This window comes from Miscanthus floridulus, chromosome 19, assembly GCF_019320115.1.
Source record: "Miscanthus floridulus cultivar M001 chromosome 19, ASM1932011v1, whole genome shotgun sequence".
NCBI lineage: Eukaryota > Viridiplantae > Streptophyta > Magnoliopsida > Poales > Poaceae > Miscanthus > Miscanthus floridulus.
The window spans coordinates 21,955,175-21,981,265 of record NC_089598.1 but is presented as its reverse complement, the minus strand read 5'-3'; the positions used below and the strand labels follow the sequence as shown (position 1 = coordinate 21,981,265).

Below are 26,091 nucleotides of genomic sequence, written 5' to 3'. Positions count from 1 at the left end.
AAGGAACGGTTCAAGAACTATTGTTGAGAAAACAGAAGGGTCGGGCTCAGGAGCGCGCCCCGACTTCGAGAACCGCCAGCCACGTTTTGCCACGCCTAAGTTGTGGCTTGTCACATTCTGTGGCAAAATCGATCTGTTTTGTTCGTTACTAAACTGTGGCAAAATTGTATGGCTATTGTTTGGATGGTTAAAAAAAATTAACAAAAATACCACATATGGTTTAGATCACATTATGTTAAAATAAAATCACAAGTTTGTATGATGTTTATAATGAACCAAGAATAAACATGACAATTAAGACTAATATAGATAATTAGTGGTCTAAAATACCCTTCTATTTATATATTTTTTTTCTTAATTTTTTCACTTATTTAATTTTTTGCATCCCAAGTTCCCAACCACGCAACGCAACCTTATCTAGCTTCATCCATCGCGCGATGTGCCCAGGCGGCCAGATGACCGAGCGCTCGAGCGTCCCCGTGCCCTGGCGACCCGACGGCCGCGCGCTACCGTGTCCCCGCGATGTCTCTTGCTTTTTTTCTTTCTAACTTTGCTTTAGCGACCTCTTCTTTCCATTACTAACAACCAGGTTATTTTTCATTGAGACAGGGGTTGCACAAGTAGATACAGGTGACAGCCACTCAAGAACAAGATATATACATTATACACTCCATACTTATAGAGTGTTCACCTATAATGTATATTGCATTAGTTGCCACATCTATACAAGACATGTAATCTACTCATAGTTTATCTTGTGCTTGTGAAATGTGTAGTTTTTTTTTAATATGTAGCTAGGCTGTCTCTTAAATTAAACCATCCCGAGTTTAACAACGACACACTTGCGTACGCGCGCGAGGGCGTGCGCTTTCTACTGGTCTATAAACAACGACAACGTGGGGGCAAAGGCAGCGCGTCCGAGAATGAGATAGGACTCCCCCAAAGTCAACCCTCCCAGGCCAGCAGAGGCGAGTACGTGATACTTAGCCCTTGTTTAGCGGGAGGAATTTGGATTTTGGGGCTACTGTAGCACGTTCGTTTTTATTTGGCAAATAGTGTTCAAACATGGACTAATTAGACTCAAAACGTTCGTTTCGCAATTTCCCACCAAACTGTACAATTAGTTTTTCTTTTCGTCTATATTTAATGCTCCATGCATGGGCCGCAAACATTCGATGTGACAGGTACTGTAGTAACTTTTTGGAAGTTGGGGTGGAACTCAACAAGGGCTTACAGGGCGCGTGTGTAACGAAAAATCTCTCTCTCTCTCTCATACTTACAGGGCGCGTGTGTAACGAAATCTCTCTCTCTCTCTCCACACACAGTGCTAGAACCGCTTTGCTGTCGGCGTGAGTGCACGGGACGCTCCGCATGCATTGTGCAAGAAAAGCATTTGCTGGATTGGATGACGATGTTCTTTTTTAATTAATACAAATAATTAAGGGCTAATTTGAAAGAAGGAGAGGCGCATTTAGGGCTCCTTTGGATGCAGGGTCCCCAAAACCACGTGGATTTGAGCCCTCAAGGGGAATTCTGTACTGCCACCCATGCCCCCCAAGGAGACAGAATTCCCTTGGAGAAAAAAATACCGGCCATTGTTTGGGAACCACCTAGATACAAATCCCGGCCAGGCAAAAAGTATTCAAAAAAATAAAAAAAATGAAGATTTCAAAAATACGATTGCAAAATTGAAAATCAGTGCCATGAATAATCTTTCAATAGTATGATACACGAATTGAATAAAAGAAGATCAATTACACTAATTCAAAGCACACATTATTCATCTCATAGGGTAGACAAACAGATGAACTTCGATCTTACACAAGAGTCCACAGGTTCATCTCACAGCTGGTCATCACCATTGGCTTTAGATGAGTGTGTTAAGCAACCCAAGAAAACATACACGAGTCCACAGGTTTACGACAAAAGTACATATTACATTATTCTTACTGCATAACCAGAGAGAATTAACAACTGTCTCGGCATAACTGCACTACAAACTATCCCTCACAACCAGCATCAGCAAGCTCTTCATCTGAGAGCTCTTCCATGGATTCTAGAAGATCCATACACTTCTTGATAGAATAGTCACCTTTACTTGTTTCATCTAGTGATTCCACAAGAGTTTTGCTTTGCTTTATCTTGTGGTCCAAATAGCCTTGTAGAACATCAACAATGCTTCTCTTTTTCCCACTTCCTGATCCCTTTTGTCCCGAACAAGCAGAGGAAGCTGGTTCTGCTCCAGTGAGGTCTATAGGTTCACTTGATGCCCTATGATCATCCATACTTGCAGAGAAAGGGTTCATGCTGCTATCTGGAGCATCTATGTCACTGGCGTTGACATGTTGAGTGGAAGACGGTGGGTGCAGCTCAAGTGGCTCTGTTGATGTGAAATTTAATTCACCTGTTGCAATGCTTTCTGTTTCATGTGGATAAATAAACTCAAGTCACATGAATGTCCCAAAAATATTAGTAGAAAAGGATAGTAGTAGCAGGAAAGCTACTACTGTACAGAACACACATTGAAATAAAAAGTTTATTTCAATAGTTCAAAAAAGCTATATGTAGGACAGTTGCACAGCTGCACAGTCTGAGAAACACATGCTAATAGTTTAAAAAAAGCTATCTGCAGGACAGTTGCACAGCTGCAGTAGTCTAACAAAAAGCTATCTCAAAACACATGCTAGTAGCTCAAAAAATCTAAATACTGAACACTACTGTAGGACAGGTAAAAAAGCTATCTGCACTATGTAACACCCTCGGTGTTACGCCTTAATCAAAATACTAAACCATATCATAAGCACCATGTTTATGTATTATTGCACGTGGTAAATGAGAAATTAAATTTTATTGCACTAATTCTCAAATTGAGCTCTAATTTATTCCTTGTCCAAGTATTCTTCCGTAGCCCAAATCATTTTCATTCATCCTGATCCAACTCCAGCTCTTATTATTCTTCTCCTCCTTAATTTTCCATGCACGCACTCGGCACTCGCAAGCCCGCGAAACACGCTTCAGTACATTCTTTGGCAAAGACGCAGTGCTTTTACTTTGTCGTGTCAAGCAAGTCAAGTTAGCAGCACCTGACCGACCGGCAGCAGCATCACACACGCTACGCATTAATCTCACGCACAAGCTCGGCCCGCTGAGCACTCTGTTTGCTCGCTGCTCAGTTGCTTTGCAAATGAAGGTCAGACACATTTTCCACACGGCAGCACTGTAGCAACGCAGAAAATACTGGCCACCACAGAAAATATTGTTCGCCGCAGAAAAATATTGTTCACCGTGGAAAACACTGTTTACTATGGAAACACTGTTCATCCGTAGCAACACATCGTGCGCAGGCATCGTTTTTTTACCTTTAAGCAAGCTAGCTAGCCACTAACCTTACGGCGCGTCGCTGTCGCGCCTTCGCGTCTCCTGCCTATAAAGGACACGCCAAGCCCGCCGAGCCGTCCCACTCCTGCCTATAAAGGACACGCCAAGACCTGTTCTAAATCGAGTTCCTCTGTTCTTGCCTGGGAAGGCTGCGCTCTGCCGATCTCCCTCTTCGAGCTGTAATCGATCGAGGTAGCTAATCTGCAAGGATTCCTTCATTCTCCTTCTCCATTATTTCTAGACTCACAGTCACGTGCTGGTCAACAAGTCCAATAGCATGATTAGCCTCCTCCAATAATATCATTTTCTTCATCTCTAGAGCTCATTTGAATTTATTTATTTATTGTAAAATAAATTTTGTTAGATTCCTAAATTCATGATCTATCTGTTAGTGTAATTAGTTCGTATGGTTCTGCGATGTTTTAGGGTTACTTATTAATTCTAGGTTGCTTGTTATTATTACGGTTATTTAGAGAATGAATTTTTGTGATGCATTGGTAGAAGTGCTAGCCCTAAAATTCTTTTACAGTAGGTTTATTGTATTATTATGTGCTCACTGTAATTTTTGTGGCCTTAGAATAGGTTGATAAATATGGTAGCTAGTGCACCTTGTTTTATCATATATATAGTAAATTGATATTAACAATAAGGATGCCTTTAGTTGCTAAGATAATACATGAAATGTTTCATACATGTTTAGTGGGAATAATAGGTAACTTTGCGTATTAGTCATTAGAGTTAGCTTAGTAGCTTAGTAGATGTATTCTTATTTTAAGAGTTGTTGTTGTCGTATTACTAAGCGTTGCATCATCATTTCATGCATGTAGATAACGAGTTGGTAGAGTTCGTGACTGCGGGCGAGCAGGAGTACGACGAAGTCGTCGAAGAGTACGAGGAGGAGATCCTCATGTAGGAGGATATCCCAGAGCCATCAGTTGCTGACTTTGCTGACACCGCGCCTGCCCAAGGTAAGCCCCGATGCATAACCCTTATTTTTAATGATCACTAAATATATATATGATGTGCATTTACGGTACAGGTATTTTATGAAAACTACATGCATAAATATATCTACCTATGAGTCCTACTAGTACAGGTCGAGTAGTTGCTATGCTCATGATATCGATAGCGTGAGTAACCTGCCGTTACTCGCAAATAGGTGATAAACATGATCACTCATGATAAAATGGTGGAAAGGAAAATGGTGACCGAACAGGGATATGGTTGGGTTTTGGTGGGTGTAAAGGGTTGTGTCCTGCGGCCAACAGGGCATAGCTCGGTTACACTTTTTCTCTGTCTGTGTCGATTAAAGACCGGTCGTTGCATATGGCTCTAGGCAAGTCACAGATCTATTGTCCCGAGCACATACTTAGGTATGGGCGCAGGGAAGGATTGTTGCTCTCTTGTCGTGGATCCGGCTCTTTTCGAACCGACTGATTAGAGGCGGAGATGGTGGAGGTCCTTGCACCGCACTGAGTCCGGGACTCAGGAGTGGGGGCTTGGAGTCCAAGTTTGGACGGGGACATGGACACCCAGGACAGAAGAGTGATGGGTTGGTCTTGCTTGTGCCTGGGGTACAAGCGGGGCATGTGTCTTCGGGGTACCCAGCTGGGCACATTGATTCGCGAATCGCCGAGAAATCCGGTACGGCTTGTCTGCGGTTTAGCACCATAGTAAGAACTAAAAGTTGAAAGGAGAAGAAATGGAACTGATTGCTCAACTCTTGCTTAAAAGTAGAACAGGTGCTTATATATACTGACTAGATGATAACTTAATACGGCTGATAATAATACATAAATGAGGACTCACTATTAGTATTGTTTCTGCTAAAAGAAACCAGTAAACTATAAAGCTTATCATATTCCTTGGAGTCGGAAAATTATTCTCACTAGTCGAATAAGCCTTGCGAGTACATTGTGTACTCAGGGTTTATTTACCCCTGTTGCAGGTGATGCATGAGAAGTACCTTTGTGTGGAGGATTCTTCTGGTGGGCTCAGACGGATCCTCGTTCTTATCGCTAGATGTTTATTTTAAATTCCGCTGTTTATCATTCCGCACTCTAATATTTGGTATTGTAATAATGTACTTTTAAGAAACTCTGATGTATGGAATGGACAAGTATTGTAACTCGTTCTCATTATTGGATCCTTGGGAAAAATGTGGATCTTTCGGGTTCTCCCTTGGGGTGTGCCCGACGGATACCGCCCGCTATAGCTTGCTTTCGGGGTGCTTAGTGTCTAGTAGAAGACGAGCACCTCCGTAAGCGTGTTATTTTGGACGGTTCTGCCACCCACTAGTAGCTGAATAAAAAGTTTACCTTCATACACTTTCTCACACTCGTGATACAAAGGAAATGCTTTTGCTTGGAACTTCTTAAGCCTTGGATGATCCTAGCAAATGCAAACGAAAGTTAGCAGCATAGTAACAAGCTAAATTATCTAGCAAGTGAAATGATCTTACAACATACATCAATAAGTTTCTTCCATTTGTCTGGTAAAGCATTGATTATGCCCAAAGAATCATTCCAGCCAACCCCACTTTCCTTAATCCCTGCCCGAATGGCCTTGTAGTTTCCTTTAACGTCGTTCTCCTTCTCTTGAATCTGTGCCTTCAAAAATCTAGCGGATGGAAACTTCTCATTGAAATGCTTTATGATACTTCTCCATCCTTCAGGTGACCAACCATTTTGACCCTTAAACCTTTCATGATTGTGTTCTTAAGTACATCAAGAAGTCCTTTCTCATAATTAAAGCTCCATGATACTCTTGAGCTTTGTCCTTAAGTCATAGCTAGAGTTTACAAAAAATAACATTCAAACACAACTGTAATAGTTTGGTGACATATAACATAACTCACATAGATAGGAAGTCATAAACATAAATGTCATATACAATAGCACATTGGCATGTTCAACATTTATTACATAACACACTACAAAATAATCTTCATGCTCTACGACTTGACTGCTACTTCCTAAGCACGATTTTGATTGTAGCGTTCCCACATTTGCATGGCAATCTGATCTCTTAGCACGTTTGCAGCATGGTCTTGTAAATTCAGCGACTGCACATCATTTTGATGATTATCATCTCCTTGTGGTAGATCAACATGATCAGATTTTGGTATATAAGTAGGTTGGTGATCTAGCCAATTCTCATCACCATTTAGACATCTAATTATGTTATGAAATACAGCGGCTGCTGCTGGAATTTTTATTTGAGATTCTATGGGATGATGTGTTCCCACTTTCAGAATTTGAAACCTTTTCTTAAGAATCCCAATAGCCCTCTCAATATGGTTTCTAAGAAGTGCATGACAATAATTGAAAAGCTCTTTATGATCAGCATATTCTCTTCTTCAAGATGAGCGCCGCCGAAACTCAGCAATGTGATATCTAATTCCTCGATAAGGCGCAAGGAATTGTGGTGCATTTGCATACCCACCATCCACAAGATAAAACTTTCCCTCAGGAACTTGGAAACCCTTGGAAATAGCTGATCGAAGAACTCCAGCATCTGAAGCAGACCCTTCCCACCCACAAGAGATAAATGTGAAGTTCAGGTTGAGGTCACATGCTACCATAACATTCTGAGATAGTGTACCTTTCCTATTCCTATATGAGGGGGCTTTCTCTTCTGCAATTGTGATAGGCACATGTGTGCCGTCAATAGCACCAATACAATTCTGTAAAGAAATGAAACTTAAAAACAGAGCAAAATGTTGGAGAGACAATAAGGTCTAGTGTTATGCCTCACCTGAAAAGGGCCAAAATCTAGGATCCATAGCGATCTTGGGTTGAGTTTGGTTAGAAGTAGGAAGCTTCAGAAATCTATAGGTGAGAGTGGGAATGATATTGAAAACTACCGATTGGGTGCATAGAATCACTGGTCAAGATACGTAGAAAGGTTTTTGGTGCCACGTTACTTGGAAACCCTTAGAAATAGCTGATCGAATAACTCCAGCATCTAAAGCAGACCCTTCCCACCCACAAGAGATAAATGTGAAGTTCAGGTTGAGGTCACATGCTACCATGACATTCTGAGATAGTGTGCCTTTCCTATTCCTATATGAGGGGGCTTTCTCTTCCGCAATTGTGATAGGCACATGTGTGCCGTCGATAGCACCAATACAATTCTATAAAGAAATGAAACTTAAAAACAGAGCAAAATGTTGGAGAGACAATAGGGTCTAGTGTTATGCCTCACTTGAAAAGGGCCAAAATCTAGGATCCGTAGCGATCTTGGGTTGAGTTTGGTTGGAAGTAGGAAGCTTCAGAAATCTATAGGTGAGAGTGGGAATGATATTGAAAACTACCGATTGGGTGCATAGAATCACTGGTCAAGATACGTAGAAAGGTTTTTGGTGCCACGTTACTTGGAAACCCTTAGAAATAGCTGATCAAAGAACTCCAGCATCTGAAGCAGACCCTTCCCACCCACAAGAGATAAATGTGAAGTTTAGGTTGAGGTCACATGCTACCATGACATTCTGAGATAGTGTGCCTTTCCTATTCCTGTATGAGGGGGCTTTCTCTTCCGCAATTGTGATAGGCACATGTGTGCCGTCGATAGCACCAATACAATTCTGTAAAGAAATGAAACTTAAAAACAGAGCAAAATGTTGGAGAGACAATAGGGTCTAGTGTTATGCCTCACTTGAAAAGGGCCAAAATCTAGGATCCGTAGCGATCTTGGGTTGAGTTTGGTTGGAAGTAGGAAGCTTCAGAAATCTATAGGTGAGAGTGGGAATGATATTGAAAACTACCGATTGGGTGCATAGAATCACTGGTCAAGATACGTAGAAAGGTTTTTGGTGCCATGTTACTTGGAAACCCTTAGAAATAGCTGATCGAATAACTCCAGCATCTGAAGCAGACCCTTCCCACCCACAAGAGATAAATGTGAAGTTCAGGTTGAGGTCACATGCTACCATGACATTCTGAGATAGTGTGCCTTTCCTATTCATATATGAGGGGGCTTTCTCTTCTGCAATTGTGATAGGCACATGTGTGCCGTCGATAGCACCAATACAATTCTGTAAAGAAATAAAACTTAAAAACAGAGCAAAATGTTGGAGAGACAATAAGGTCTAGTGTTATGCCTCACCTGAAAAAGGGCCAAAATCTAGGATCCGTAATGATCTTTGGTTGAGTTTGGTTGGAAGTAGGAAGCTTCAGAAATCTATAGGTGAGAGTGGGAATGATATTGAAAACTACCGATTGGGTGCATAGAATCACTGGTCAAGATACGTAGAAAGGTTTTTGGTGCCACGTTACATACAAATTAGTGGTTGAATGAATAAAAATTAATTTTGTTGCCGCGTAAAAACCTTTCTACGAGATGGACATTCCACCTGACACAACCGTGGTTGCCTCCACCAACATCACGCTTCCCAATATGAGAATGTATAATTAACATGGGAACAATACATACAACATGGAGACAGCACGCATAAAAAACGCTTAAAAATTGCTCCGACAATGTATAGAATTGTGTACCAATAATGTATAGAATTGTGTAGATGCGTACAGATAACTGCTCCGATGATGTAGTATACAAATTTGTTGTAACAATGTATAGAATGCATATCTGTGTTACAGTTTAGCCATGCATAGAAACTTATGCACACAAGCATACAAACACAAAATCAACATAAAAAACGATGAAGAGGCGTCGCTGCCGTTGTCGGAGATGTTGGGGAAGGGGCCGGGGGCCGGAGGTGCCACCGCGGGCCGTGGTGGGGGAGGGGCGCTAGGAGGTCGGAGCTGCCGCCGCAGGCCATGGTGGTGAGGGGGCGCCGGGATGCCAGAGCTCGCGCGGGGATGCCGTGTCCCGTCGCCGATTGTACGTTGCAGATTCCAAGCCGCTGACCCGTGACCCATGACGCCATCGAGGGGAGGGGGCTCGCTGTAGGTCGGGGGAGGACCATGCTACCGTGGGGAGGGCCGGAGAGGCGCTGGAGAGCCAGCGCCGCAACCTGTAACCAACCAAATCGATGGTGAGGGGCACACACGTGGAGAGAGGGTTGTCATAGGGGAGGAGCGCATCACCTCGTCGCTGGAGGAGGGCCGCGCCGTTGCAGGTCGGGGGAGGGGCGAGGTCGCGCCATCGTCGGACGGGGAGGGGCGGGGCCGCGCAGCCGCTGCTCGGGGAGGGCGCGGGGCCGCGGCGTCGCCGGACAGGGGAGTAGACCGCGCCGTCGCCGGAGGAGAGGGGCGGGGCCACGCTGCCGTTGCTCGGGGATGGGCGGACGCGACGCTCTAGGGACGACAGTCCGCACTCCAGGTGTGGGGAGTGGCGGGTGGCAGTGGGTGACGGGCAGGAGAGGATTGGTGAGAATTAGGGTTTGGAGTAATATATATATATATATATATATATATACACACACACGCGCGTGGGTAGGTCGGGCCTGGTAGGCTGGTGGGGAGCTGGTTTGGTGGAGCCAGACCAATGGTCGGAGCTTACACTAACTATGGGAAGCCCTGTATATATAATTCCGTGCCTCACTCAAGTCTAGCAGCTTGAACTCACCGCCGGCCGGCGAGCCGTGCGTGGCGCGACGCTCGCGCGCGGGGCAGCCGGGGTGGAGCAGCGGGTCAAAACGAGAGGATCTCCAGTTCATTTAACTCCGGATTTTCCCGGAGTGAATGCTGGGTCCTCACCGGCAGACCCGCCACTGCTACAGAACTTCCGCAGTAACGGCGGCAATAACTGCGGATCCTGCCGAATCTGGCGCCCCCGTACTGACGGCTGACGCGTGGGCGTGGCCACACGCCACAGTGCCCCACCCACACTGGCTGCCGAGTTGCCAGTGCAGCACCTGGCGGCCTGTCCCCTGGCTCCCTCTGGGCACTGGCTGCACACAACACCACACCGAGCTCGGCGCCCCGGCCTACGCCATCCGCCCGTCCCTGCCCAGCACCTGCCACGCCGGCCAGACGAGACACAAGAGCATGCGACGCGGCCGTCTGGGCCTGGTCTGGGGTCGCCAGCGCTACGCGACGCCTCAAACGCATGTCCCCGCCCGTTTCTCACGGTCGTCCTTTCCGAGGAGCGGAGGAGGGGAACTGGCGGAAGGCATCGGAGTCTCGGAGGGAATTGATGATGCGCTGCGCTGCCGATCGACAAGGGCCGGCGTACGGCGAGGGCGCTCGCGGCGGAGGAATTTGCCGGCACGGCAGGATGACGCATATGCTCCGAGACTCGAGATTTTTTGTAGCACCTGTCCCTCTGCAGATTCCGATCTTTATTGTTTCTTTGTACAAAGTGCTACACTAAAAAAAATCTTAGAGAGTCGAAGAATCTCAAGTTTGATCAAAATTGTAGAGATAATTATAAAGATTTAAGACGTCAAATAAACATAATATCAAAATATAATTAATGAAGAATCTAATGACATTTAGTTAGTATCATAAATGTTATTATTTTATCATATAAATTTAGTCAAACTTAAGATATTTTGACTTTACGACATTCATAAAATGACTTATAGTTTGCGACCGAGGGAGCAGTGCTGATGCCGTAAATGCCCCCATCCGTGTTTACGACCGAGGGAGCAGTGCTGATGCCGTAAATGCCCCCATCCGTTGTCGTAGCTTGAATTCACGGGCCGGCCGCCCGGCGGCTCTCACTCTCGCTCTCTTGCTGTACGAGGCCACATCTACGCCTCTAGATTCTACCAGGCGCAGTAGCATCGGTCAGGTACCAATGCGTCCATATGCCTTTTGCGAGTAGTACCATGAGATGAGATCTATCTCGGCACTGTACCGGTGGCACCGACGATTTTGGTAGGAGCAGAGAAAACCCTACCGATTCGGCCAAGTGCAATTGGCAATGTACCAATGGGGAGGCCGACGACTATCAAGGGCGAGGCAGGCCAGGGAAACCGCGTGCCGGCAGGTACAGCACTGTCTGCACTATGGACCGGCTGGCTGAGTCCGGCAAGATCGGTGAGATTTTCTACTGCTCTGACGAATCCGATGGCTGCAGCGCTTACCGTTGGTGGATACCCAAAGATGGGATACCATAACTCTCCCGCTCCCAACAAGAAATTCGAATTCAGCTCGTCAGATGCCAGAACAGAAAACCCATACTAAATACACGGATTTGCTAAAATTCTGGTGCCTGAATTTTAGTTTTGTTTCAGGCGATGGTTTTTGCATAAAATTACAGTTTTAGTTCATTACAATTTCTGTAGACATAATCTGCAATTTTTTTGTTCCGAGAGTAAAAAACCCTTTACACAAAACCACAAATCTATTATGTGTTGGCACAAAAACAATTTAACAACTTACAATTATTTCTATAGTCAAACAAGGACAAAAAATTAATACGTTACGACACAAAGACAAATAACAAACCACAAAAGTGATAATTTACTTGTACTAATTGTTAGTACAAGAGTGTTGTCTGAAATCATATAAAAATTCAGGCACCTCAAATATAGGAGATGTGTCTAAATATATAGTTTTTGCTGTATATTTAGATATACGCGTGTCTAGACACATAGTAACAAATGATATGATATATCTAAAAACGCTAAAACACCTTATAATTTGGAACGGAGGGAATAGATCCAGATAAGTTCACAAGTGAAAACAACTGTATATAGACTGTAAAATGGTACTGCTATTTATTGAAATTCATGCCATATAAAAAAAATACCATTGATTTCGTTCCAGAGTTTGGTCACAATACAAAATGATTGGTCAGGCTGGCCATCGATCTCAATCATTTAATATTTCATTTTGCCCTTCCAAGATATATCTCTGGATTCTGGAAAGAATGTTTGTACAGTTGGTTTCTTTGGCTGTAAAGGAACTCTGGATGACAATCATGTATATAATAATATAAGCTTTCCCAAAATGTGAATCCATGGCATTTCAAAATGGAAAGTTCCCTGTTAGCCGGATATGCTCCAGGGTGCGCTTCAGGCCGTACTGAAGAACGGCCCGGTTCCCGGCTCTGAAACCCTCTCCGTAGGCCATGGAAGTATCCGTCTCGATCTGATGCTTGAAAAAATCCCCAAGCTTGTGCTCAAACTGAGACCGCCCCCCCTTTTTGGATGACGTGGATGAAGAAGATCCTGAGGATGACGAAGCAGCACTACTGCCTGATCCGGCCATGATCTCTGACTCGATCCACAGGTGAGCAAGAACTTGGCAAATGCCCTCTTCTACGTCTGGACTCAGTGTCCGGTATCCTGTCATGACATGTTCGTTAGCAGAAATGTCTGTGTAACAGTTTCAAGTAGATAGGATATGTAGGCAAATGATTATGACAACTGCCAAATGAATGCAAGATTTTCTTCACTGTGAAATTAGCATTGATTGCGTTCTTATTTCTAGTTAGTAATTATCCGTGACACCAAAGTTGAGTCCCAACTATTTACATGGCAGCCTCACAAGTTCACTAGCACTGGCTAATAAAAACTTGTTCAGTCTTGAAAACAACTTAATGTCCTTGCTAGCCTAGAACTAAAAGATTACTCCCTCCCTTCCAAATTATAAGTCGCTTTGACTTTTTTGGTACATCCATTTTGCTATGCATCTAGATACAATATTATGTCTAGATACAGAGCAATTTGGATGAACCAAAAAAGTCAAAGCGACTTAATTTGGAACAGAGGGAGTAGTTTAGTTGCTATGTGTCATAGGTCTCCCTTGTATTGGTCCGAGGAAAAACACAAGAACTAGGTATCACCTTTAAGTCGCAACCATGCATGCATCATCTCATGAGCTAAAATTGAACCTGTCAACAATCTGCAAGAACAAAAAATCATAAAAGTCTATGCAAACAAATTTGAGCATCCATAATGATTCAATGATGTAGAAGCAAACAAAACAACATAGTATATCCATATCATATAGGACTATAGGAGAATATTATATTGTGATGATGGACAAGAGTAAACTATTTTCCTCATGAACTGTGCAGTCAGTTCATAGTCCAGACATCTCCAATTACATGCAACTTTTTTTTGAAGCCTCTCATCAGGGTACAGCTGTTCATGCACAAACACACACACGCTACTCACGCACACCCCACTCACACCACACATGCACAACTAGACATACAACTACACGAAGATCAGTAGACCATGTCCTTCTACGGATCACCGGGACCATCCATGGCTCCATAAGCGATTTGGGCGTCGCAAGCCCTTTGTGGCTCCAAGAGAGAGAGGTTGCAGACTATTATTGGGAATAAATCCCGGTGAGAGATGTGAGTCCGATTCTGGGAATCGAACTCGCGCCGGCAGCGAGCTCACCTGACTGCGCTAGCCACCTGAGCACTAGCTCGGTTCTCATGTGTTATGACCGGGGTTCAGTACGCCCGGAGGAGGGCCATTAGTGGCTAGAGGCGCAGGGAATTACGGGCTTGGCCCAATTTATTATTATTTATTTCCTATTATTAGCAAGGAGGAGAGTTATATAAGCAGATGTAAGACACTTTGTGATGGGAGGAAAAAAGAGCCAACATAATTGCTCGGCTTCCTTTAGGGAGCCGGGAGACCCCCAGTAGCCTTAGCCGCCTCCTTCTCTTCTTCTGCGCGCGACCACGGCGCCCAGAAGCCGTCGAGCGTGCCTCCAGCCTCGCCCTCCCCTCGCTCACTCGTACAACCTACGAACTTGCATCGGTAGGGATCGGATTCCTATCAATCTGGTATCAGAGCTCTCTGGTTCTCTGGTTCGATCATATTCCTATCATCATGCAACTCTTTTTTGGGCACACAGAAGGAACAAAATTCTGAAGGAACTGAAAGAAAAACACTTTGCTGACCTAGTTGTCCCCTTTTCTTCAACTCTGACCTCTAAACTGCACGTTTGCCCCTTTTTCTTCAACTCTGCACCATTGCCCCTGCTTTGACCAAATCAAACACACCAATCCCTATGGTTTTGCCTACTTTGATTGCAAAAAAGTGGCAAAACTAGGGGCAACTGTGTGTTGGCTTGGCCAAAGCAGGGGCAATGGCAAATAGTCAAAAGAAAGAGGGCAAAAGTGCATGTAGAGATTAAAGCTGGGGCAGCAGTGCTTATTGTTTCGGTCAGGAGGTGCTGATTGTGACATTACACAAAACAAAAGGTTGATGTTTCACCTTGGGAGACCATACAGAATGAGAATTGCAGTCACTTCACATCGCCGTGTCAGCCTATATGGCTCTGTTATCATTCCCATAATTTTGTTTCCAGCCATTCTTGGTCTCCTCAGTATCTGAAAACATCATTGTCTCATTCAGAATCCAGCAGAACAACAAAATTGGAACAGAACATGAACTAAATGAGGAAAGAATAATCCAATGGGTGTTTGGAAAAACTCTCACCGTGCTAACAGTCTGTTCTTCTGATAAGCACAGTCCTCTTGTTTCTGGAAGATGGTGGTGACCCTGTATCCAAAAGAAACAAAATAGTTACAGCTAAACAGTACAGTGGGGTAGAAAAGGAAATTTTGGGGTTTGAGCATAGTAAACATACAGCCTTCTCTCCTTCCATGGCTTCATTCAAAGCTTGTCTCTCTACCAGAAGCAGAGGAACCTGCTGTTCCACTTTCATATTCAGTCCTTCGTAAAATTCCTGAATTTCAAGATACAAAGGCTGGCACTCGTTTGTATCCATCACTGCAGAATCTAGGCACTCCAGGCAGAGCTTACGACCATCATCCAGTAACACATATCTTGATTCCCTTGGCTGGTAAGTAAAGGGACCATGTTGGAATGAATTGATCCAAATTTCACACAAAGAGGCTCTCTGCTAACCAAGAAATATGCCCACAAGACCAAATTAAGAAAGAAAAACGTGCTAACTGGGCATACCTCCATTCTTTCACAACTACAGCACCTCGGAGTACCATCCACTTCATGTGAGGGACAGTATTTTTGTAGCCAGAAAGGATGTGCCCTATATTCAATAAGGCCATTCATATTTGTAGGAATCTGAAAAGAAGAAACCATAAGATGGATGGCACCTAATAAAGGACATTAAAATTATTGGCAGCGTATGTATGGATGCTCTCTTGAGACTACTCCAATCATTTCACAGCTTCTGGTTGCTACTTCTACCTGTGCTGGCAGTTGGAGGGGTATTTTTGGCATATAAATGTACAGCACGTCTTCCCTGCCTGTGCTTAGCTGGGCCCAAGATCAGATTTTTTAATCTTCTTTCTCTCCCCCAACATTCTTCCCCACACGGTGCCCCTTCAATCAGACATCTGCGCGACTGCGCTCCTGCTGGCCTGCTCCTCGCAGCTCCTCCTCCACCGGCGCCATGCCTTCCTCCTCCCACGCCGGTGACCGAGGTCCCTCTCGGCGCAGGCGGCCGAGCGACCATGGCTGCGCCCCACTCCACCCCAAGCGCGTGGCCAGCGGGCGGCCCGCCCGGCGCGGATGCAGCACGCGGACCTCGCCAGCACAGAGCTTGCCCAGCGCGGGGTGCGGCACGGCGCGTGGCCGGCGGGCAGCCCGCCCGGCGCAGATGCAGCACGGACCTCGCCAGCGCGGGTGCGGCGCGGCGTGTGGCTGGCGAGTAGCCCACCCAGTGCATGTGAGATAGGCCATAGTATATCGCAGGTCAGTGGTGGGTGGGCTAGGCCGTATCGCAAACGCCCAAACAGCTTGGATATGTATCAGTCCACGCATCGGAATTTAGTTTTATTTATTTTTTTGCCGATACTTCACGGATACGTATCCGCCGTGTATCCACTGCGTATCCGTATCGGATACGTATCCGATACGGGATACGTGGCCAACCTCACGTATCCGTGTAACGTAGGATGGCACATATGAAAACCAAAAATAGAAGTCAACACAATCAACTTTCTACTTACTGCGAACATAATCAATCAGCTAACTAAAATGTGTAAGTCTACAAGCTTCCGAGCCTTGGTAGTTGCAAAAAAATTACGACAAATTCATGCAAGTAATCAGATATTAGCAAGAGTAAACATGCCAATCATGGAAAATGTAGAGAAAGCATATTCTCCCTGATATTGGAGGCAGATTTTCTTAGCACAAACAGGCATGTAAGTAAGATGTACAACAAAAACAACTTATAGCATAAACAGATCAGTCAGGGTAAATAAAGTGATTCTTACAAATTGCTTGCAGACATCACATTTTGGGTGAAACTGCTTCTTGTAGCAAGTTTTATGGTACGCATGGTTCCCGGACATGGAGAACTGCAGCATGGCTTTAAGGTCAGTACATTGAAAGAAACTGCTAAAAAGTTAACAAAAAAGTTACCTCATAGTCATATATCGGTTGACTACAGGCATGGCAACGAAAACATTCCGGATGCCAAACAGCTCCCATGCAACTGAGAAAACGCCCATGACCAATCTCTCTGTGACATCCTGCGCACGCTCTGCAGAAAAGTACACTTTGTATTAAAAATAGTAGAAAGAGAAAAAAATGTCAAAATGATATCTTCCATGCCAATCATCCTAGTGTATTCTTGAGCATTACAGTGTCTTTCTTATTACAATCGAGGTGAAAAATCATACACAATTTCTTGTTCTTTTGACCGCATTTGAAAGTTCAGACATCTACAATTTCTTATTCTTTTGATAGCATTGGAAAATTTCACATGTCCAAGGCATTTCTGTTTAAGGCAACCACATCCTTGAGGACATGCTTCATCCTTCTACATATAAGGTATATCATAACCACAGGCCCCATCCACTTTAAAAGATTTGCTTTCATTTTACATCTGAGCTCTAAATTTCACCACAGTTTGTAACTGTTGGAGGTAACAGAGAAAAAATCAGCCAGGGCAACTCTCCCAGGCGACTGCATTGCAATATATAGAGGATAAGTACTGCATTGATTACATACAGCTCACTAGAGCTTTAACTAGACAGAATAGCTGCCTGGGTACCCGCACAACTCTTGGGCTACCCAAGGACTTAATGACATAGATTAACAAAAAACTTAAATACACTAAATGTGCCTGGGAAGCAGGGCTTACAGCTACAGTTCTCCCCCTAAGACCTGCTTCAACCCTTCTTGATCTGCTTGATGCCAATTCTGCTTCTCATATCTTCAAGCTTGGCCTTGCCCAAAGCCTTAGTGAGAATGTCTGCCAATTGATCAGCTGTAGGGATGTACTCAGTCCTGATGCTGCCTTCTTCAATACAATCCCTGATAAAATGTTGCTTAACTCTGATATGTTTGCTCCTGTCATGGAAGACAGGGTTCTTAGCAAGTGCAATTGCAGACTTGTTGTCAACCCTCAGTTCCACAGTCTCCACCTTTCTTCCCAACAAATCAGCCAACAATCTTGACAGCCACAGGGCTTGTGTTGCTGCTGAAGTCATAGCCACATATTCAGCCTCACAACTAGACAAAGCCACCACCCTCTGCTTGATAGATTGCCAGCTAACCAAGCTGTTGCCAAAGAAGAACAGACAACCTGTTGTGCTTTTGCTGGAGTCAATATCACCGGCTAGGTCTGAATCACAGTAGCCCACAAACCTAGCAGAATTTGGGGCTCTTTTGAACTGCAGACCATAGTCCAATGTTCCAGCCAAGTACCTCAGCACCCTCTTGACTGCTTGCTGGTGCTCAGTGGTCGGTTTCTCCAAGAATCTGCTCACATAGCCCACTGAGAAAGCCAAATCAGGCCTGGTATGAACCAGGTATCTCAAGCTTCCAACCAGCCTCCTATACTGAGTTGGATCCACCTCCTTGGCAGTGCTATGCTTGCTGAGCTTCAGGCGCTCTTCCATTGGTGTAGCTGCTGGATTGCAATCAGACATGCCTCCCAGTTCTAGGATTTTCTTGGCATAGTGAGTCTGCCTCATGGTGGTCCCATTCTTGCCTTGCTGCACTTCAATGCCAAGGTAGAAACTGAGCAAACCCAAGTCACTCATCTCAAAGGTGGATTTCATCCTTTCCTTGAAAGCCTTTACTTCATCTTTGACTGCTCCAGTGATGATCAGATCATCAACATAGACCCCAACCAGCAACACTGAGCCCTCTGAACCTTTCCTGTAAATTGCTGCTTCATGTTTGCTCTGTTTGAACCCCATTTCCTTCAGAGCAAAGTCCAACTTAGCGTTCCACGCCCTGGGTGACTGCTTCAGCCCATACAAAGCTTTGTGCAGGCGATATACCTTGCTTTCTTCCCCAGGAATAGCAAACCCAGGTGGCTGCTGGACATATACTTCTTCCTTGAGCTCTCCATTTAGAAAAGCTGACTTGACATCCATATGATGAACAGTCCATCCTTCCTGGGCAGCTAGAGCAAGCAGCAGTCTCACTGATTCTATGCGCGCAACAGGAGCGAACACATCCTCATAATCAACACCCTCTTGCTGCACAAACCCACGAGCAACAAGCCGAGCCTTGTGCTTGATCACATCTCCTTTCTCATCTTTCTTCAGCTTGTAGACCCATTTTAGAGAAATTGGCCGATGGCCAGCTCGGGGAGACACAAGCTCCCAGGTGCCATTGCGCTCAACAGCGCGCAGCTCCTCTTTCATTGCTGCCTGCCATGCAGGATCATCTTTTGCCTTTGCATAAGAAATGGGTTCCCCAGAGTGGGTGAGGTGGAGCTCTGCGAACAAGCGCTGCGCCGGCGGCGGAACTTCCTGTTCCCCGCCCAATATGCCATCTATGGTACGATAGCGCAGCTGCTCGTCGTTGTGATAAGTGTCCAGCCGTTCCTCATCATCTTCCAAGGGAGTCACGTGCTCCACTTGTGGGCTGGCTGGAGCTGGTGGTGGTGAAGGCGTTCTGGATGTCTCAGACACCTCTTCTCCTGCATCAAGCACCGATTCTGCTGCTGGGAAAGCTTCAGGTGAGGCAGAATGGGGCTGAGGAGATGAGTGTGACTGCACTGAACCTCCAGCTCTAGGGACTTCTTCCTCCCAAGGAAATTCCACCACAAAATCACTACCAGCTGCCCCAGACGTACCTGCTGCTGGTGATGTCCAATCCCAACCTCTTCCTTCATCAAAAACCACATCTCGGCTGACACGTACACGCTGAGATGCTGGATCAAAAACTCGATAGGCTTTGGCTCCTTCAGCATAGCCAATAAATACTCCAGCTTCACCACGATCATCAAGTTTCCTGAACTGAGACAAACGGCGAGTATATGCCACACAACCAAACACCTTCAGATGGCCAACAGTGGGTGCTCGGCCATGCCATGCTTCATAGGGAGTGACATCACCTAGAGCCTTGGTTGGTGACCGATTCAGAATATGCACAGCAGTCATCACTGCCTCCCCCCAAAACTTGGCTGGCATCTGGCGCTGCTTGAGTAAGGCACGTGCCATGGCCACCACGGTTTGATTTCTACGCTCCACCACGCCATTCTGTTGTGGTGAATGAGGAGCACTGTAATGCCTTTTGACTCCTTCATTGGCACAATAAGCAGCAAATTCTGCAACAGTAAACTCTCCTCCATTATCTGTGCGCAGAACTTTCAGTTTACGCCCACTCTCCACCTCTGCAGCAGCCTTCACCTTCTTGATAGCATCTGCTGCAGCATCCTTAGATGACAGCAGCACTGCCCACATGAATCGTGTGGCATCATCTACAAGCAGCAGAATATAGCGATTACCTGCCGAAGTTGCTGGTGTAACTGGCCCACAGAGATCACCATGCACCAATTCAAGGTGATCCTGAGCACGATATGTTGCTGCAGCAGGAAATGATCGCCTCCTCTGTTTGGTGGTGACACAAGTGTCACACACTTGCTCAACATGATCGATCTTTGGCATCCCTCTTGCCATTTCCTCCTTGCCAAGCCTCCGCAGGGCCTCAAAATTCAGATGCCCAAAACGCTCATGCCATTGCCACGCCTCCTCATCCCTGCGCGCAGCAAGACACACTGGCTGTGCTGTCTTCATATGCAGTACATACAGCCGGTTCGCGCCACGCCTCACCTTGGCCAGTAGGCGACCGCTGCTGCGTTCCCAAATCCGCAGTACTCCATCATCAATCACCACCTTTGAGCCATTCTCATCAAGTTGACCGAGGCTCATGATCGAGTTCTTCAACGCCGGAATGAAATAAACTCCATGAACAACACGATGCTCACCGGTCTTTGCTTCAAAAACAATTGAGCCAACGCCCTTGATTTCCACCTTGGACGCGTCCCCGAACCGAACCGTGCCTCGAACGTCCGTGTTCAGGTCTGAAAACAGGTCACGCCACCCAGTCATGTGGTGTGTTGCGCCTGAATCAAGGTACCAGCCGCCAGCCATCTCTTCATCATCTGCTCCCAGATAAGCACGCGCACGTGGCTCAAAGAACTCAACGCGCTGCGCTGTATAGTTGAGCTCCGGCGTGCTCTGTTCCATCTCAATGAAGCCGTGAGACAGAAACAGAGCTGCATCTTCCTCACACTCAGCAAACTGGGCACGCCCTTCATGTCCTCCTTGCTGCCCAGCTTGGTTACCGCCGCCACGGCCTCCTCCACGGTTTCCGCCGCCGCGTCCACCACGATTTCCTCCCCCGCCGCCGCGCTCTGTTCCATCACGGCGCGGCTGGGGACATTCACGCGCCCAATGCCCTTCCTGATGGTAGTTGAGGCACGTGTTGGGGCCAACACGGCCGGCGCCATTGCCTTCTCCACGTCCGCCGCCACGGCCAGCACCTCTGCCCCGTCCGCGTCCACCTCCGCGGCTGCGTCCTCCGCCACCGCCGCGCTGGTTCTTGAAACCAGAACCGCCAGCTTCTTCTGCGCCTTTCTTCTCCTTCCTCAAACGCGCACGCCACTGCTCCTCAGTGTACAGCAGCTTGCCGTTGATGGACACCGGCTCTGTCACAGCTTGCGCTTCACGGTCATCCACCGCCTTGAGCCTTCCTGTCACCTCTTCAAGCGTGAGCGCCTCGAAGTCGAGGAACTGCTCAATGGCGACGACGATCTGCGCGTACTTGGTCGGCACCGTGCGCAGAAACTTTTCCACGACACGCGCCTCATCGATGTCCCTGTCTCCATGAAGCACCAGCTGCTGGTGCAGAGTTGACAGCCGCAGGGCAAAATCCTCCACCGGCTCGCCAGGCTTGACGTCAATGTTCTCCCACTCCCGACGCAGTCGCTGCAACGTCGCTCGGCGGACCCTGTCCACACCGATACGAGTCGCAGCGATGGCATCCCATGCCTCTTTTGCCGTCGCCTTGTCGAGGAGCGGGAGCCCCAACTCCTTGGGCACAGCAGCGACGATCACCTCCAGAGCTCGCCTGTCGTCGCGAAACTGCACTGGGCCTCCTTCGACAGCTTCCCAGAGGTCGCGCGCCTGCATCCTGAGCTTCATCGTCTGGCTCCACTCATAATAATTGGTCTTGTCCAGCATTGGCCATGATGTGCCGCTGCCGGAATCGCGGTAGACCACCCTGCCTTGCGGCGACTCATAGCGACCGCCGCCACGACGCCTTCGGTCACGCAGTGGTGACTGCGAACGGCGCCTGTCCCGCGGCGGAGTCCGCGGCCGCCGGTTCCTCCGGTCCTCCTCTTCTTCTTCCTCCTCCTCCTCATCATCTCCCTTCTCTGCTGCTATCTCCGCCCGCAGCTCCTGCGCTGTCCTGGCCGCCGCCTCCGCGGCTGCTGCAGCCTGCTGTGCCGCCTTGACAGCCAGCGCCGCCGCCTCCTCTGCTGCCTTCAGGCGCGCAGCCCTGCCAGAGGGGTCGCCCAGCTCGCCCTCAGTGGCTCCCTTGGTCTTCCTAGCCCGGCGCTCAGAGGAGGTTGACGTCATGGAGAAGATGAGAAGGTGAGAAGGTGTCTAACCTACTCTCTGATACCAATTGTTGGAGGTAACAGAGAAAAAATCAGCCAGGGCAACTCTCCCAGGCGACTGCATTGCAATATATAGAGGATAAGTACTGCATTGATTACATACAGCTCACTAGAGCTTTAACTAGACAGAATAGCTGCCTGGGTACCCGCACAACTCTTGGGCTACCCAAGGACTTAATGACATAGATTAACAAAAAACTTAAATACACTAAATGTGCCTGGGAAGCAGGGCTTACAGCTACAGTAACAGTTTTAATTTTTCAAAAAAAAGTTTGTAACAGTTTTCCTAAAGACTGGAAGAGAAGATAAGGAAACCGAACTTGGCATAATAACATGCACACTACATAAATCAGATAAAAACATTTCAGTTGTATACCTAAAGCTGCGTGGGATTTGTTTTTTTTCTAAAAAAATATGCCATCATGCCTTTTGGCTTCTTTACTGCATAATATGCAAACTCAACTGGATCTTTCCTGATAGGACAACCAAGTTTGTTCAATGGCCGTAACGTAATTGGTTAGTGGGGAAAAACCAGGCCGGGACTTTATATTAGCTGTTGAAAAGTGGAGACACCCATATTCGCTTTTTCTCTGTTCCTTCCAACGAAGAAATGCATAGCTCAGTTGGTGGGAGGTGTGGGATGTACAGTTTGATTCCTCTTCAGCTTTAATTTCTACAGATATTTTTAGCAGTAGTATGCAGCCTGTAAGGTCCATGAGTTCATTTAGTGTACTTCCTTTCTGGTAAACTAAAATAACAGTTCAGTTATATGCTTATTTGCTATTTCATAACCAACAAGTCAAATTGCACAAAAGCCAGAATAATAAAGTAACCAAACTGAAATGAACCTGAATCCGGATGAGAACATAAATGGTAATGGGTGATATGCATTTCCACCATTGGCACTGCCATTTTCGTGAGGTGGCTGATATGCATTGCCACCATGGCCAGTTTCGCGAGGCAGATGATATGTAGTGCCACCATTGGCACTGCCATTTCTGCGAGGGGGTGATTCAACATTCAAACTTTCCTGGATAGCTCTTGCAAGTTGCTCATCCTCCTCCAAATGCATATCCTTATCTAGAAGTAGAACCAAATTAAACCAGAAAGTGTCACACATTAACTGCATGAATTCATAAGAAAACTAGCAGTGCTAGAGACATGGAGTAAATTGAGTAACAATAGTCTTAGAGAAAATTTTGAACACAATACACTACTATGTAACACACTAATGCTCAATTCAGAAATTGGAGAAAAGATTCTTGAATCCATCTTTAAAAGTAAGAATATTGATTGGAAGGAAGGATTCCAAAAAAAAGAATTAACTATAAGATAACTCCTTGTTTTCTTATGGATGGATCTTTTTGCGACCTGATGTTTCCATTTACCTACGAAATCCATAGAAATATAGAACAAACTTTTTCCACTTAAAGATGGAAAAAGGAAAACCACTTTTTTTTATCAAAATTAGACAAGATAAAAAATGAACAGCAATAAGTTAACTATCATAAAGCAAAGATTTCCGATGAACGTACTATCATCATATGCAGTGGACTGGCTTCAAAGGTTTTTTTAAGTACTAGTTAACATGAGAGATAGGTGCTTCTCTAAAACACTAAGTACCTCGATAATGTCACATCATAGGTAAACATAAGTGACAACAATTCTTCTAAAACATTAAGAACCTGGATGAATATCACAGCATAAATTAATAAGAAAGCATACCAACCTATTGTCTTTGCCTTTCTTTGCTCCTCTTCCGATAGAGAGAGCGCTATAGCACGATCAATATCCTCATTGTTAAACTCTGAAAGGATGTCCTACATTGCATGTCAATATTTGATCAGTGAGATAATCAATCTATTACTTAGAAGGCTAAAACAAAGGCATATGGTATTTTTGAAGTAATTGGTCGCTTGGAGCCATCTAAAACTTATTAGAAGGTTATAGTTGTCCAGAAATTGGCTGATGTGTATGTACATATTGATTGAAGCATCAACGTTGCCACAACCACCACAAGCAATAGCAAAAATTTTGTTTTCATGTCATCAATCTCAAAACATTGCGAACATTAGTATCCATATAAGGAAAATTCTAATGGACAAGACATAGTGGTATATATTTATAGCAGCGGGAGTAAAAAAGCTGTCCTTTCAAGTCACTGGGGTACAAAATTCTATCCATTGTATACATCAGAGCTTCCATTTTTCTTAATAACAAGAACATGACAAGTTTTCTTGGAGCTCTCGCCAACTGCATCTCCTTTGCCTAAGCTAGATAAATAGAATGACCTCCTTTTATCCTCAACTAGAGTTTAGGAATGTACCGAGGAACTCCAGTACATGGCATTGTTCAAAAACATAAAATGGTAACAGGAGCGTATTGCATAAGGTTCTTACAGTGACAACAGGAGAGCTAGAGGGTTCGTTCCACGCTGCGTGTTCTGCAGGCCTGCTGTGATACTGCCCTTCCGAGATATTGTGGGTTGAGCCTCTAAAAAACTTGGTCAGCCAACCCATATCGCTCGAACTGGCAATAGAACAATAGCTGTTACCTGCAATTATTATATCGAAATGTTAGGACACACAAAACGAATGGTGGGATCAGAATGGGTGAACTTGGACCCCCACCAATTTTTATTGGGAAACAAACTGCACCAGCACCTGGGTGCCAAGTTCAATTGTGTAAGTCTCAACAGATTATTTATCGTCCAAATAGAGAACCTACTCGAACCATGGATGATTGGATTAGATTAGTACGGAACCACGCCGCAGACAAATCCGCAACTGAACTGAACCCAAGCGAGAAAAAGGATATGATTGATAACTCCAATCACTACTGTATAAGCTCTAGAAAATCTATCCAAGCACGCTGGGCCTGCTTACCAGGAGACGAGACCGATCCAAGTCCGGATGGATCTCCGCTTCACGGCGCCCGTAGAGACGGGGCGGGAGGCGGCGGGCGAGGCCTCTCCTAGAAGAGGGACCTGGCCTGCCCTGTAGCTACTGTACCCAGGCGCCGGTGGGACGATGGCCCGCGCAACAAATTGCCAAGAAGAAACGAGTCGGCGAAGGAATCGGAGGAGAAATCGGGAGAGCGGAGGAAGTCGAAGGCAGGCGAGTTGGGGGCGCGGGGCGGCCGAGAGCGACCGAGCGCGAGCGGGCAGGTTGCGATCCTAAGACGAAATGACCCTCTCTCTCTTTTGGTTCGACGGGGGGGTGTTCAGGCTGGCGTTGCTTGCCTTTTCAGGTGATCTTGGCGAGTAGAGGAGGCGCGGCGGCCGACGCGGTGGTCGGCGCGGGCGAGCCGATTGGCCGGCAAAGCCCGCTCGGGGTCGGGGTCGCGGCGTCAGGTGCCCACGCAGAGAAGCGAGTAGCGGGGTGGGGTAACGGGCCACGAAACCGAGGAACGGAGAGGGGTGGACGCGGACACGCGACAAGTCGCCCAAAACGGCTGCCGAATAGCAACCAGAAAGTCGCTGGGATTCTCTTCCCGTTTTTGGGCGCTTGAACTTGACAGTTTGTCACACTGACGCGCTCTCCTTTGAACGGAGAAACATCTATCTTCAGAAGATCTCTCCTACGGTCAATCTACTAAGCGAAAATTGGTTCGTTACCATCGAAAGGTTACGACCTTCGTAAAATATCATTGAAAGATTTCGGCCCCGTAAAATATCACTGAAAGTTACCACTGCGAACTAAAAATATCATTCCGTCAGTTTTCAGCAACTGAGCCGTTAAATAAGACCAAAATACCCCAAATCAGTAGAACGTGAATACATGACCCTAGCACATAGTAATAGGTTGAACCCATCACATATGATGATATGAACAAATAATTAAGCACCCAGGTCGATCCACATATTAACAACACATATATACAGATTCATCCAACATCATTTTTACCATTTAACACTTACACAAGGACAATCATTCCAGCACATTACAACTATCATTACAGCACATTACAT

General features: G+C 46.0%; 1 protein-coding gene across 4 annotated transcripts; it reads right to left on the bottom strand.

The window, feature by feature from the left end:
* Positions 1-11,986: 11,986 nt before the first annotated feature.
* LOC136529752 (protein DA1-related 1-like) lies at positions 11,987-25,544 on the bottom strand. 4 transcript variants are annotated; one of them, XM_066522825.1, is made up of 13 exons: positions 25,007-25,544; positions 24,752-24,844; positions 24,521-24,675; positions 23,851-23,941; positions 22,970-23,201; positions 16,616-16,736; positions 16,468-16,551; positions 15,191-15,310; positions 14,853-15,065; positions 14,702-14,764; positions 14,477-14,592; positions 13,081-13,139; positions 11,987-12,580 (listed from the first exon to the last, which is right to left on the bottom strand). In XM_066522825.1, exons 3-13 carry the CDS (start codon positions 24,638-24,640, stop codon positions 12,261-12,263), a joined length of 1,539 nt encoding a protein of 512 aa, XP_066378922.1. In that variant the 5' UTR covers positions 24,641-24,675; positions 24,752-24,844; positions 25,007-25,544; the 3' UTR covers positions 11,987-12,260. The 4 variants fall into 4 exon arrangements, with proteins under 4 accessions (XP_066378922.1, XP_066378923.1, XP_066378921.1 ...); XM_066522826.1 differs by lacking the exon at positions 24,752-24,844 and having other exon boundaries at positions 25,363-25,544; XM_066522824.1 differs by lacking the exon at positions 24,752-24,844 and having other exon boundaries at positions 25,007-25,543.
* Positions 25,545-26,091: the final 547 nt, after the last annotated feature.